This window comes from Bidens hawaiensis, unplaced genomic scaffold (genome assembly GCF_021521415.1).
Source record: "Bidens hawaiensis isolate Kalapana, Puna unplaced genomic scaffold, B.hawaiensis_p1.1 tig00053171_1, whole genome shotgun sequence".
Classification (NCBI taxonomy): domain Eukaryota; kingdom Viridiplantae; phylum Streptophyta; class Magnoliopsida; order Asterales; family Asteraceae; genus Bidens; species Bidens hawaiensis.
Window position 1 is genome coordinate 19,474 of NW_027499578.1, and position 13,028 is coordinate 32,501.

General features: G+C 34.4%; 1 protein-coding gene across 1 annotated transcript; it reads right to left on the reverse strand.

The window, feature by feature from the left end:
• Positions 1-1,078: 1,078 nt before the first annotated feature.
• LOC143599994 (ABC transporter B family member 2-like) lies at positions 1,079-10,389 on the reverse strand. Its single transcript, XM_077077808.1, has 10 exons — positions 9,974-10,389; positions 9,802-9,856; positions 8,727-8,902; positions 5,496-5,696; positions 4,885-5,144; positions 3,844-4,764; positions 3,330-3,748; positions 2,987-3,228; positions 2,209-2,869; positions 1,079-1,833 (listed from the first exon to the last, which is right to left on the reverse strand). Exons 1-10 carry the CDS (start codon positions 10,238-10,240, stop codon positions 1,280-1,282), a joined length of 3,756 nt encoding a protein of 1,251 aa, XP_076933923.1. The 5' UTR covers positions 10,241-10,389; the 3' UTR covers positions 1,079-1,279.
• Between the last annotated feature and the right edge of the window lie 2,639 nt (positions 10,390-13,028).

A 13,028-nucleotide genomic window follows, 5' to 3' on the forward strand; every position in this document is an offset into this window, starting at 1 on the left:
AACATTGTACACATATTCCTTTTCTTTTAACTAACTTTTCTTTACTAGATTTTCTTGTGTGAGGTTTTAAACATGTTGACTGATCCGGTGGCACAACTTACTTTTCTAGATTCCGAAGCACCGAAAACAGTTATCCTAAATTACAAATTTATCTAATACTAGATAATATATTGAATCTAATATCAAGAGATAAACATGATACATCATGCATTAAAATTGAAGTCGTACCTAGATCATTGTTTAATGAACTTGTGCAAATGTTGGACTAATATCAATTTGATATGGTCAAAAACCCACTTGACAGTTGACATCCTAAGTAATTACATCCAATCAATTTAAAAGCGTGAAAGGTCTTTTAACCGACGAAAACATATGATGAAATGTTTGAAAATGTATAAAAGTTTTTACAGTAAAAGTATTATTTTATATAACCTTTACACTCTGTTCCAGAGTCCAAATTTAAAGTTTTGATTTTCAATATGAAATTAAAACCGACATATAGAAAAAGAAGAAGAAGATTGTGTGGGGGTATTGGGTTCTCTTAAAAGAAAAAGAAGAAGATTCTGTGACAATGTTACATACAACTATACAAGAATAAATAATATATTGAGAAGTAAAGTAGTGACTCTTTGCTTTTGTAGTAAAGCATGTTTGGACTTTGGAGACTTGGATCTTACCTATATTAGTTTAATAGGATGGTATTGGAGCTAAATTGTGCCGTCAAGACTCGAGGGATATTTTATGATGATTCTATTTTGCATTGTTAGCAAATGTAGTGTTGTCACTTTCATTTATGTCGCAGGAACAACACAAATAGATTTTTTTTTCTTGTGGATGAAAAATGATTTAGACACTAATTATGAATCAGTATTCCATTTCCACTAGCACATTATTTGTTACCTTTAGTTAGTGTATAGATGCAATTTACTAAAGAAAACTCCAAAAAAAGTTTTATATGATAACACTATGCTATAATTTTATATTTTAGATTCAGTGTCTTGTTTGGTTCTAGCTCTAATCCAGTATTAACGACTCATTAATAAAAAGTATGCAATGATAGAACTCTAAAACTCCAACATATCACTAGACCACCCATACCAGAAAACATTATTGTTGGGATAATTTGAATCTAATATGTAATAGAAACAATAACTGAATCGCACCTTAAATCATACTATGGAGGTGATAACAAACAAACAAACTATAATCATGTGTAAAACAAGATACAACATCAACCGGCCCAACATTTGTTAAAAAAAACTCTCGACCGTTATTAATATTATTTACGGCGGTGATGTTCTTGCTGCTGTAAATTGATTAGCTTCGAGTACGCCCCATTTTCGTTCTCAACAAGACTCGAATGTGTCCCTTTCTCCACAATCTTACCATTTTGAATCACCGAGATCTCATCCGCATTCTTAATCGTCGATAGCCGGTGTGCAACCACCACACTGGTTCGGTTCTTCATTAACCGGTCCAAAGCCTGTTGAACCACACGCTCTGACTCCACATCAAGCGCGCTTGTGGCTTCATCTAGTAAAAGAATTGCTGGATTCTTTAACACGGCTCGGGCTATAGCAACCCTTTGTTTTTGTCCACCAGAAAGTTGGATCCCCCGCTCCCCGACCTTTGTGGAGTAGCCGTCTGGGAGGGCGCTAATGAACGTATGAGCGTTTGCTAGTTTAGCCGCTTCGTAGACTTCACTTTCTGAAGCACCTTCTTTCCCGTAAAGTATGTTTTCGAAAATCGATGTTGCAAAAAGTGCCGGCTCTTGTTGGACTAGCCCGATATGGCTTCGAAGAGACTTTAGCTTCAGTTTCCTAATGTCCTTGCCTGCAACAAATTAAAACGAGTTTAGTTGACAAACATTTTTGTTGTCATTTGTATTTGTTTTTGTTTTTGTTGTATAATAATATACAAGTGTATGTAAACTATCAGAATATGAAAACAAAAATTACTATTATTGTAATAGCTCTAGTAACATTGTGCATGTTAAAAAAAATGATTAGGAAAACAATATAATTAAGTAATACTAAGATCACTCTTTAAAAACATTAATTTTACTTAGTTTTGTGCCATTGAAAATAGAGTTTGTGTATTTTAAACATGTTAACGCATTTGTTGTTGAACAAAAACATAACTCAAATCAACCCGTCATCAAGCAAATGATAAGAAACTTAGTATTCATACAAGTTTGAAGAGGCCTACCGTCAATCAGGACTTTCCCGGAAGTTGGATCATAGAGCCGAAGAATTAATGAGAGAACCGAGCTCTTCCCAGAGCCACTTTGTCCCACAAGTGCCATTGTCTTTCCGGCCCGAACCTTCAAATCAAAATCTCTAAAGATCAAGATATCAGGCCTTGAAGGGTAGCTAAAAGTAACACCTCTCAGCTCGATAGTACCCTCAACTCGAGTTATTTCCTCTCCAACATCACTAACCACTTGTGTTCTCCGATCAAGAACCTCGAAAACTGATGCAACCATCTGGTTCCCCTTCAATAAATCGGGTGCCATAGCCAGCGTTTCACCCATGGCTAATGCAGTCACAATTAAAATCATAAATGATTTCATGACTGATTTGAACCCGGATAACCCTCGTTCCATTAACACTGAGCCATACCATAATGCAAGACCGTAAGACGAGAAGATGAAAAATTGAGATACACCATAGAATATTCCCGCAATCTGCCCGCGCTTAAATGACCGTTTAGAAGGTCCCACGAGCTCCCTAGAGTAAAGATCAAGCACTTTGTTTTCAGAACAAAATGCTGCAACTGTTCTTATGTTACTCACAGCTTCACCCGCGAGCATATTAGCTTTAAGATAAGCTTTGCTCAAGTCTCCACCATACCCTTTCATGAACATTTTCTGATACAAAATAAAACATGATCAAATAATAAAACAAACATACTCTCTAGTGATTAAGACTTTAATTATAAAACGAAACAAAGTTAAATGAGAATGTGCGATAAGAGAGTGTTTAACCTCGCTTATGTGACCGCTGATGATCAAAGGGTACATGGCCATAACGATGAGCGTAAGCCTCCAGTTTAAAATGAAAGCAATAATAAACGAAGTGCCAATCAATCCCAGATTCTGTATGAGAATCGTTGTTCGGTCCACAACTACGGTTCTGAGTAACGTTGCATCGCTTTCTAAACGGGAAGCCAGCATTGAGCTTGTGTTGTTCACATCATCGAACCATCCGATCTCATTTCTTAAAATAGCTGCAAAAGTTCAAGATTATGATTATTATCGTTGTTTTATCATTATCTTGTAATTCGGTTACACCTCTATATTTAAAGAGGTGATTGTGGTTGATTAGTACCTGAAAACATTTTTTGACGAACACGAAGAGTGAGCCTTTCTGCCATGATCCCGAAGCACAGATGAGTGATGGCGTAAACAGTAATGCTTACACCAGCACCAAAGCAAAAGAGAATTGCAATCTTTTTCACCTCATGTTGAGTGGTTTCCCAGTCCATGTAATAAGATACAAGAGCTTGACTAATCCCAAGGGCAAAAAGAGGCATACACGACCCACAAATGATCGCGCCTATGGTCCCGGTCAGCCCGTAAGCCCAATCAGGGCGAATCATCGAGTATAATCTTTTAGAGGAAACATGTGGTGGCTTGGTGTATTCACCACCATCAACACCGAGTTTGCCCACAGATTCTCGGTCTGAATGAAAACTAGCTCCTAGGCTCCTCGTGGTTGTTCGCGATAGTTCACGAGAATATCTAATGCTGTATAAAGAAGAAAAAAAATTAGTACCACAATGACTTAATTAGATGTAATGAGAAAAAGGTTGTAGACTTGTAAATTAGGGAAAGAGGCTAACCTGGAAGGTCTCCCCATTGAAGCAGCACGTGACGGGGCGCGATGCAAGGAAGCCGTTTCATTAAGTTGAATGAGTGATGAATAAGCACTATTGGGTCGGGCCATGAGGTCGTCATGGCTCCCGGTTTCCACTATCTTTCCACCTTGAACTACAGCTATAATATCTGCATTTCTAATAGTGGAAAGACGGTGGGCCACCACCACAGTTGTCCGGCCCACCATCACACGATCGAGTGCCTCTTGCACACTCTTTTCAGACTCGGTGTCAAGGGCACTCGTGGCTTCATCTAACAACAAAATCGATGGGTTTTTCACAATGGCCCGTGAAATTGCAATCCGCTGCTTTTGCCCTCCTGATAATTGTATCCCCCGTTCACCAACTTGCGTCTCAAATCTTTCGGGAAGGTTGTTAATAAATGTGATCGCCTCGGATAACTTTGCAGCATGTGTGATCTCATCATATGTAGCCGAATCCTTACCATATAAAATATTTTCTCTAATAGTAGTGGCGAAAAGAGCGGGTTCTTGATTCACCAGCCCGATCTGGTCCCTGAGCCATTTAATGTCGAGCTCACGAATGTCAACCGAGTCTAATAAAATCCGCCCCGATAACGGCTCATAGAACCGTTCTATCAATGATATGACCGTGCTCTTTCCTGAACCACTACCACCAACAAGTGCCACAATTTTTCCCGAAGGTATATCGAGTCGGAGTTTTTCAAAGATCATCACATCCGGTCTTGAAGGGTAACTAAATCGCACATCATCAAACCGTATGTGACCGTCCACTCTGGCTAGTGTCCTGCCCGTTTTCTCACTCGCTTTGGCGACAGTTGATCTCTCTATCATCTCAAATATGGGGAAAGCCGCTGACTTGGCTCGGATAAATGCACTGATGTCCGGTGCAGCCTGCCCAAGCGACCTACATTCACAAAACAAAATTCTTGATCACATATTCACATCCCAATCTATATATGAATAGTTAAACACGGGTTGTATGAAACGGGTTGGACCGGTTATTTAATTGTAAAGATGGACTTACAGGCCTGCAATGACAACATTGAGCATAGTGGTGAAGGAATCGCCGCCATTGGCAATGTTTTTGTGGACTACTATACTCGTGTACCAGACGAGTAGGGACCAGGAGAGGAAGAGAACAAAATGCAAAGTGCCGAGGCCTAAGCCCTTGGCTAGACCGGCTTTCCTGCCGTACTTGTAAGTATTTGAAAGGGCTGCAATGTATGAATTTACGGCTCTTTCTTCTCCGGAAAATGCGTGCACTGTTCTTACATTTCCGATCACCTGCGAATTAAGTATATTAAATAAATTTAATCATCAAGAATATATATGTATCTTCTGGTTCCTTATTTCTTTATAACTGAATTTGTGTTTCTGCTGTATTTTACATCTCATCACTTCATGACATTTTTTTATAAAAATAATAATAATAATAAGGTAGAAAAGGTCAGCACCTATATTTAGAGCTCCCACTTTTGACTTTGATATTTTGTTAATTTTAATAGATTTAATTTTGATTACAAAAACATGTATATCATAGATTTTGAGGCTGTTGCTAAATATTAGAATGTAAGACTAATATGTGGTGTTATGGAAAGAGTAAAAGAGAAATGAAACAGCTATATATGTAAATACCTCTTCAGCAATTTCACCTGCTTTGACGTATGATTTTCGCACTCTCGCGATGAGGCCAGTGGCGATGTAAGCATAGACACCGCCTGCGATTGCAATGGCAGGTACAATTGACAAAGTCACCAAACTTATCTGCCAAACCCTAACAAACCCTATTATGAATCCTGATAAAAATCTGCTGATGTAGTGCATGAAGTTCCCCACCTGCACCCAACCATATATTCACACCAAATTAACACTTATCTTTCTTTCCTTTTCTTTTTCAAATTATAAAATAGTAATCACTAATTTTACATGTTTTCATAACAGAGCGGACAGGATATCTTTCGTGTTACCGGTATATTGGTCTGACTGGCGTCATAAATAATATATTTGTTGCTACGTTTTTAAAAAGAATTTAGCGGGTCGTGCACAGTAACTCAACGACGCCGAAGAACGATAACTTTGTTTTTAGTAGGATCGGTTTTGCCATTCAAAAGGGGGTGGCGGCGCAGCTTGTTGCCCGCTTACCTGCCTCTATGTTGTAACTGGATCCTTTTTTAGTTAAATACTAATATATATACATATAGGGTGTGGATCAAATACAAAAAAATTAACGTGCTAATTGTGAGAATCAAGTAGAGTAATACATAATTACTCTACAATGTAATTACATATTACTCTACTTGATTCGCACAAGAGTAATGCATAATTACTCTACGATGTAAGTAAATATTACTCCCCTTGTATATATAATTACTCTACTTGATTCTCACAATTAACACGTTAATCACTACTAGAAAACAAGTCATTTTCTCACAAAAACTTCATACAAATTTCCTACAATAAGTAGTTCCAACAAAAAAATAAGCTCAAACTTTGCTACAATATTATCTAATAAACATTATGAATAGTTTTTGTAGGAAAGTTGTAGGAAGTTTATAACCACATGTTTTTGTAGCAATTTCGTAAGAAAAGTTGTTGGAAAACTGTTGAAAACGATTTTCAAGCATGTGTTTTTCCAACAACTTTTTTGTTAGGAAATTGTTAGAAACTTATTTTTTCCAACAAATTTCCTACAATTCGGTTGTAGAAAAACATCTCTTTTTCTAGTAGTGAATTTCATTTGTGCGTTAACTTTCCCCTATACATATAAAGGTGACAATAAATATGTTTAAGCAGACCGGCCCGATGCTGTTTAGCCGTTTCAGATGACGAATGGTTCAATATGCTTAACAGAACCGGTTCTATGCTTTTCAGTGATTTATTATTTTATATAACTATAGAAATTACTCAACTTCAATTCTTTATCAACTTTTTAACTTCGATTCTTTATCAACTTTTTAATCTAATCATTCAGAAAAAAATGAAAACAATGAACAATATTGAATATTTACATGTCTCCCTATTAAAAGTAAAAAAAATGTGGGTTAAAAAGAAAAAAAAAAGGAAAGAAAGACTGTTAGTTGTGAAAAAGAAAAGGATATTGAGGTAAGTGATAGAAGACCATAATTGCAGTGCATGGGCAATTAGAGCAGTGGGTGCAACTCCAGCCTGCCCAACAAGATTACAAACTCATTAACTACAAACCGCCTCCCAATAAATGTGGCATTTATAAATCACCCCAAAATTCAGTTGCACCTCTTCCTTCTTTTATTTAATTATTATTATTTTCTTTTTTTTCTCTTTTAAACAAATCAAATATTAATTAAAAAATGAATATGTTATAACAATATTAAAGTTTTCATAAAAACAATAGGGAACATGTTACTTATTTATTTGACGAAACTTATTTGTTTAAGGAGGTGTGAAAAGAATTTCATGTTTTTGACTAATATTGAGAGTTGAATGAAACCAGACCTTGTGATATACTTGTGAATGTACGTAATAACCCGACATTATTAACTATTAATATATAAGTATTTTAAAAGGCAAAATAATTGTTGAAAATTAATTTGCACACCTACTCTCCAACACATTTATTATTGAAGCCAAAGTTTCTTTCTATCGCTTTAGCAAAGGAAATTGTGACTAATCATTCAAAACAGTTGGATTTTTTAACCACCAATAGTTCATACTAATTAATTTCTTACCGTTTCGCTATTATATGCATAAAACCATAAAACTAATGTGTTCAACTGTTCATGCGTTTTTTCTTTTTCTTTTTAATTTCAGTTGTTTACCGAAACTTGGCAAGTGATAAGTAAATAATATAATTACAAATGACTTACACTTATGTGCTTTTTATGCATAACGAATTTTGTTAATTTTTAACTTCTGAAAGATGAACAAGCATTTGTATTTTAATTATGTTCTTATATTTTATTTATTTTTTTAAAAACTATAAAAATAAATTGTTTTTTTTATTCTACTAGTTCTTCACAAAAAAAAAGAACTATAAGAATAAATGATGTATTTAATAAATGATGTACTTATTGAAAAATTATATAGTTATAAATACCCTTGAAGGTTAACCTCGAAATTTATTTATTATTTGAATAGATTTAATAGAAAAATTAAATATTTTAATTATATATTCAAGCAAATTAATGCATGTAATACTACAGGATAGTGTATGCATTATTTTCTAATCAAAATAAACTTTTTAAATTTAATAATTAAGTACATATGCAAACTGTTTCAAATCATTCTAACAAAATAAAAACTGACGCCCTGCTTGCGGTGCTTGCGGTACGCGCATATAATGTATATATGTGTGAACCCTCGGGTGGGCAAAAGTAAAATTGCACTAATTTTGACGTTATTTTACTAATCTCGTGAAAATAACGTTAAAAGTGGCGGAAGGTTAATCAGGCATCATGTGGTGGCGTTGATAGCCGAAAGACAAGGGCACATGCACCAATCAGCCGGTGTCCCGATGATTGAGTGCTATGTGCCTTATGTCCAAGGCTTGATGCAAAACTACTATCGAGCCGGGGGTCTCACCGGAAGCAGCCTCTCTATCCCTATGGGATAGAGGTAAGGCTGTCTACATCTTACCCTCCTCAGACCCTACCATAGCATTGCTATTGGTGGGATATACTGAGTACGATGATGATGATATTTTATAGCCATTTTTAATTTTATAACTTTATATATAAAATCAATCATCATTTCATCACTTGATAACATACTAAAAACATTTATTGGGGTACAATTAATATTCAGTAGTAAAATACATGATAAATTAATTAATTGTCACATATATAGAGAGTGTGTGTTAATTATAATTAATAAAATCAGTTTAGATGTTACCTTCTCAGATATAGCATCTTGAACAACTATAATATCACTAGTAATTGCAGAAATGACTTCTCCAGTTGAAGCTTCAGTATCAAAAAGACTGATATCTTGGCTTAACATAGACTTCAAATACGCCATCCTCATCTTTGCTGCCTGCCTCTCTCCGGTATGCATCCAACAGGCCACCTCTATATAAACAAACAGTTAACATTTTTTTAATCATATAATAAGTTTATAACCTTTTTGTAATTAATTAAAATTTTCTATCTTAATCATGAATTTTCAACTATTATTAAACTTGAACTTTGGTTTAGATTATCAATTAAGATAGCTTATAAAACATCTATCATAACTAACTTAAAAAGAATTTTAGTCAAATTTCCAAGTATTAAAAAATTAATAGAATTTTAGTCAAATTTCTGAAATTAAAAAATCAATCAATCAATCATACCCAGTAAAATCCCACCGGCAGCAGAGCTATAGGTAGGGTCTGGGGAGGGTGGGATGTAGGCACACCGTACCTCTATCCAAAGGAATAAAGAGGTGGCTTCCAGAGAGACCCTCGGCTCTAAGAACATGTGTATGAAGCAAAAAAAGGAAATCAAAGTTTAACAGTTATATAAAAAACTACTACTAATTATAATAATATTAATAAAAAGGTCACAGTTTAACCGCAATATAAAAGCTAATAATAATAATAATAAAGTATGTAAGGGAAATACCATTATGGTATGTGACCTAAATAAGTTAAGTCTAAGCCCTAAGGTATTCAATTCTCTCTAAAAATCCTTAACTTTAATTCTACTTCTCCACGAATTCCTATCCTCAACCATGTCCTCGGAGAGGTTTAGGTCTATCAAATCATGCCTAATCCTCTCATCCCAAGTTAATTTCGGTCGTCCTCTACCCCTCCTCCCCTCTATAGTAATGTTTTCTACGGATCTAAAAGGATTCGATGGAATTAAAAATAAAAACAACAAACATACGATGGAATAATTTGATCAAACCCCAAAATATATATATATATATATATATTCTTTTAAATTAAAATAAATTACGAAAAATATAAAATTTATTAAGGACTTACCAATCCAGGAAGAAAAGAGTATCACCACACTAAGATACACAAAATCCAATGAATACTGTCAATTGAAAAAAATAAAAAATTAATTCAATTTCAAGTCAATACCTCAAATAGCAACAATTTATAGAATATCAAAAAACAAACAAACAAATAAATAATAAATAATTCCAATTACCCTTGCAACTTTATGAGAAGCTTCTTTAGGGAAAAGATAAGCAAGACCGATAATGTTAATCAACTTGCCGAAAAAAATAAAGAAAACCGGGACTGATGCACCATGAACACATGCACCAAGGGACCCAAGAAACATAAGAAAGTAATCATACGAATCAGCAAATGAGAACAACTTAAGCATGGGAATTCTTTTGGGTTTTTCGGATTGTTGTTTGTGGTCATGATCTTGGCCACCGGGTTCGACCGAAAGTGAGCCATGGTTGTTCATTTTGTGGGTAGCAAACTAAGTGTGAGAGACCGGTGAAGGTTAATGAAGGAAGAGAGACTAGAAGAGATTGAAGAAATTGGTTTGGTGGTTTAAGGCCATTTAATGCAAAGCAAAAGTAAAACCAGCCAGAGTGTGTTGACTCATGACATCGGCGTCTTTATGGGCAGTTTGTAGTAGAGAAAATATAGGTTATAAAGTAAGTATTTAATGCATAATATGATAATATATATATAATCATTTTCTTTACTGCAATAACTATTTATATTTATTTTACCTTGTTTTTTATACAACGACTAAGACTATCCACTATCACAACCTAAACCAACCCAATCATTTATTAAAAAACTAATTTCTTTCTCTTCCACCTATACAACCCAACCCAATTCAATATTTCACTTACTATCACAACCCAACCTAAACCAATATTTTATTAAAAAAATATGCTTCATTTTTTATCAAATTTATATCAAAATGTTCAATATTTTTTTATAAATAAAACCATGCTATTACATTTTTTAAAAAAATGTTAAAAATTGTAATTTTTATGAAAAAACCAAGTTAGATGTAAAAGTTTGGTTGCAAACTTGGGTTGCTAGAACAACCTAGGTTGCAACCGGTTGTGGACAAAAATGAATTTACAATTATTTAATTAAAATGTTTTTTTGTCATTTTGTGACACCTTGCAACCGGTTGTGAGAAATGATCACCATAGTGGATAGTCTAATACATATCTAATATACTCATAGTTCAACTTCATATATTATAGTCTTCGGTGGGACTTGAACATTCAATCTCAAAAAAAGTATGTTAAATTACCGAGAGCTAGAACTAACTTAAGACATTCGTATTAAGATATTGAAAACTCGTGAGAACCACTTTTAAACATTATTTTTTTTGAAATTTTTAATTGTTTTTATATGTTATTAATTTTTAAAAAAAATCAAAAAAAAAAAAACAGTTAGTTCACCAAAGTACATATATGTAACTCGTTATACACACACATATTAATTTGTTTTGGCAAAGTTTAGAGGGTGTCTGGATTTCTTATTTTACCTCCTTATAACTTCTTAATAAGTTTATAAGTTACAAAAGTGTAACTTACAAAAGTGTAACTTACGTAACTTTTTCTCTCACAGTATAAATAATCCCAAACACCTAATTACATTTCAAAAAGTTAATAAATTATAAGTTGCTTAAAATAAGCAATCCCAAACACCCCCTTAATATATAACATATAAAAGCAATGAAAAAAATAGTGTTAATAAGTGGTTTTCATGCATTTTCAATATGTGTAGTTTTCGTTAAAACCTACAATTATATATATATATATATATATATATATATATATATATATATATATATATATATATAGTGGTTTTCATGAATTTTCAAGTTAGGGGGGAGGGGTGGTGGATGTGATGGCATCATTCATCACACACCTCACCCAATCAAATGGTGTCACATCACCAACCCCAAATCCATCACATATGATGGTTTTTTACTAGGGGTGGTGGTGTGGTGTGATGGTGTGTGATGGTTTTTTTTAATATATACTAAAATAAATAAAAAGAAAACAATATTACATTAACTAAAAAATAAAACAAGATTACATTAAATAAAGACAACTAAATTAAAAAAAACCGACAAAAAAAACCTACGGCCCTTCCCAACCCCACTTGTCGCATATCTCGCGTTTGCGTTGAAGTAGAAGCGATTTAAAGGGTTCCTCAAGATGTTCGTGCAGTTGTAAGATGAAAGTTAAATCGGCGTTTTTTGTTTTTCATTCAAATGGTTGATATACATCTCCTCACGTTTCATTTTTAAAGTATGAGCCTCTTTCCTTCGCTCCTTCGTCTCGGCCATTTCCACCATCTTAGCCGACTTGTATTCGATTATAAAATAAAGTAATAGATTATAAAATAAATAAACTAAAATAGTTACCTCTTGGACGTAACAAGCATTAAATTTTGACATTTTTTATTCAAATCTCCCCACTTGCCAATCATTTGATCATTGTTTAGTTCGGTTGCGCCGGGAAGTTTCGAGAAATGTTCTTTAATACGTTTCCAAAACGCTTCTTTTCTTTGTTGGTTTGAGTGTTTTTTGATTCGGAGCAATGTAAATAAGCCTTGGTCAAGGCGACCTCCTCATCGGCCAACCAACGCCGATTACCTCTTTGTGCGGCTCCTCATCCGCGGATTCATCTTCATCCAAAGTTTGCACTTCGTGACGAAAAGCACTTGCAAATTGATGTATAACCTCGTTATCGTCTAGAGGATCGACGGACATTTGAGAGGGTTGATAACCAAACGCTTGAAAAGCATTATTTGGATAATTTTGGGTAGAAAAATGTGGAATAAAAGGTTGGTTTTAATACGATTGGTCTTGGGACGGTTGATAATAACGTTGTTGTTGGGAAGGTTGTTGATGGTTTTGGTACGATTGAAAAGGTTGTGGATAATAAGGTTGTTGTTGGGTAGGTTGGTTTGTGTCGGGTTCGTCTTGTAAGCGAAATCTCGTCGGTTCGCCTAGATTTTGTAGAACCTTTGGTCTGGTTTGGGTTTTCTTTGAACCCGACCCACGTTTCTTAGAACCCTCCATTTGATATATTAAAAATTGTGTGTGTAGTAGAAAATTTTGAGTTGGATTTGAGTTAGATTTGCGTATGTTTTGAAGATATATTGTAGTTATTTAGGTAAAATATGTTTTTTTTTTATTTTCCCAACCCTCAATGGTCATCCCCCCCCAACGGATAGATTTCTTCGTTTTCACCCATCACCACGCATGA

Coding starts and splice junctions, on each gene's coding strand:
- LOC143599994 (XM_077077808.1), bottom strand. CDS start 10,240: ATGAACAACCATGGCTCACTTTCGGTCGAACCCGGTGGCCAAGATCAT. Junction 5,697..8,726: donor AAGATGCTATATCTGAGAAG/GTAACATCTAAA, acceptor GGTTGGGTGCAG/GTGGGGAACTTCATGCACTA. Junction 2,870..2,986: donor TCAGCGGTCACATAAGCGAG/GTTAAACACTCT, acceptor ATTTTGTATCAG/AAAATGTTCATGAAAGGGTA.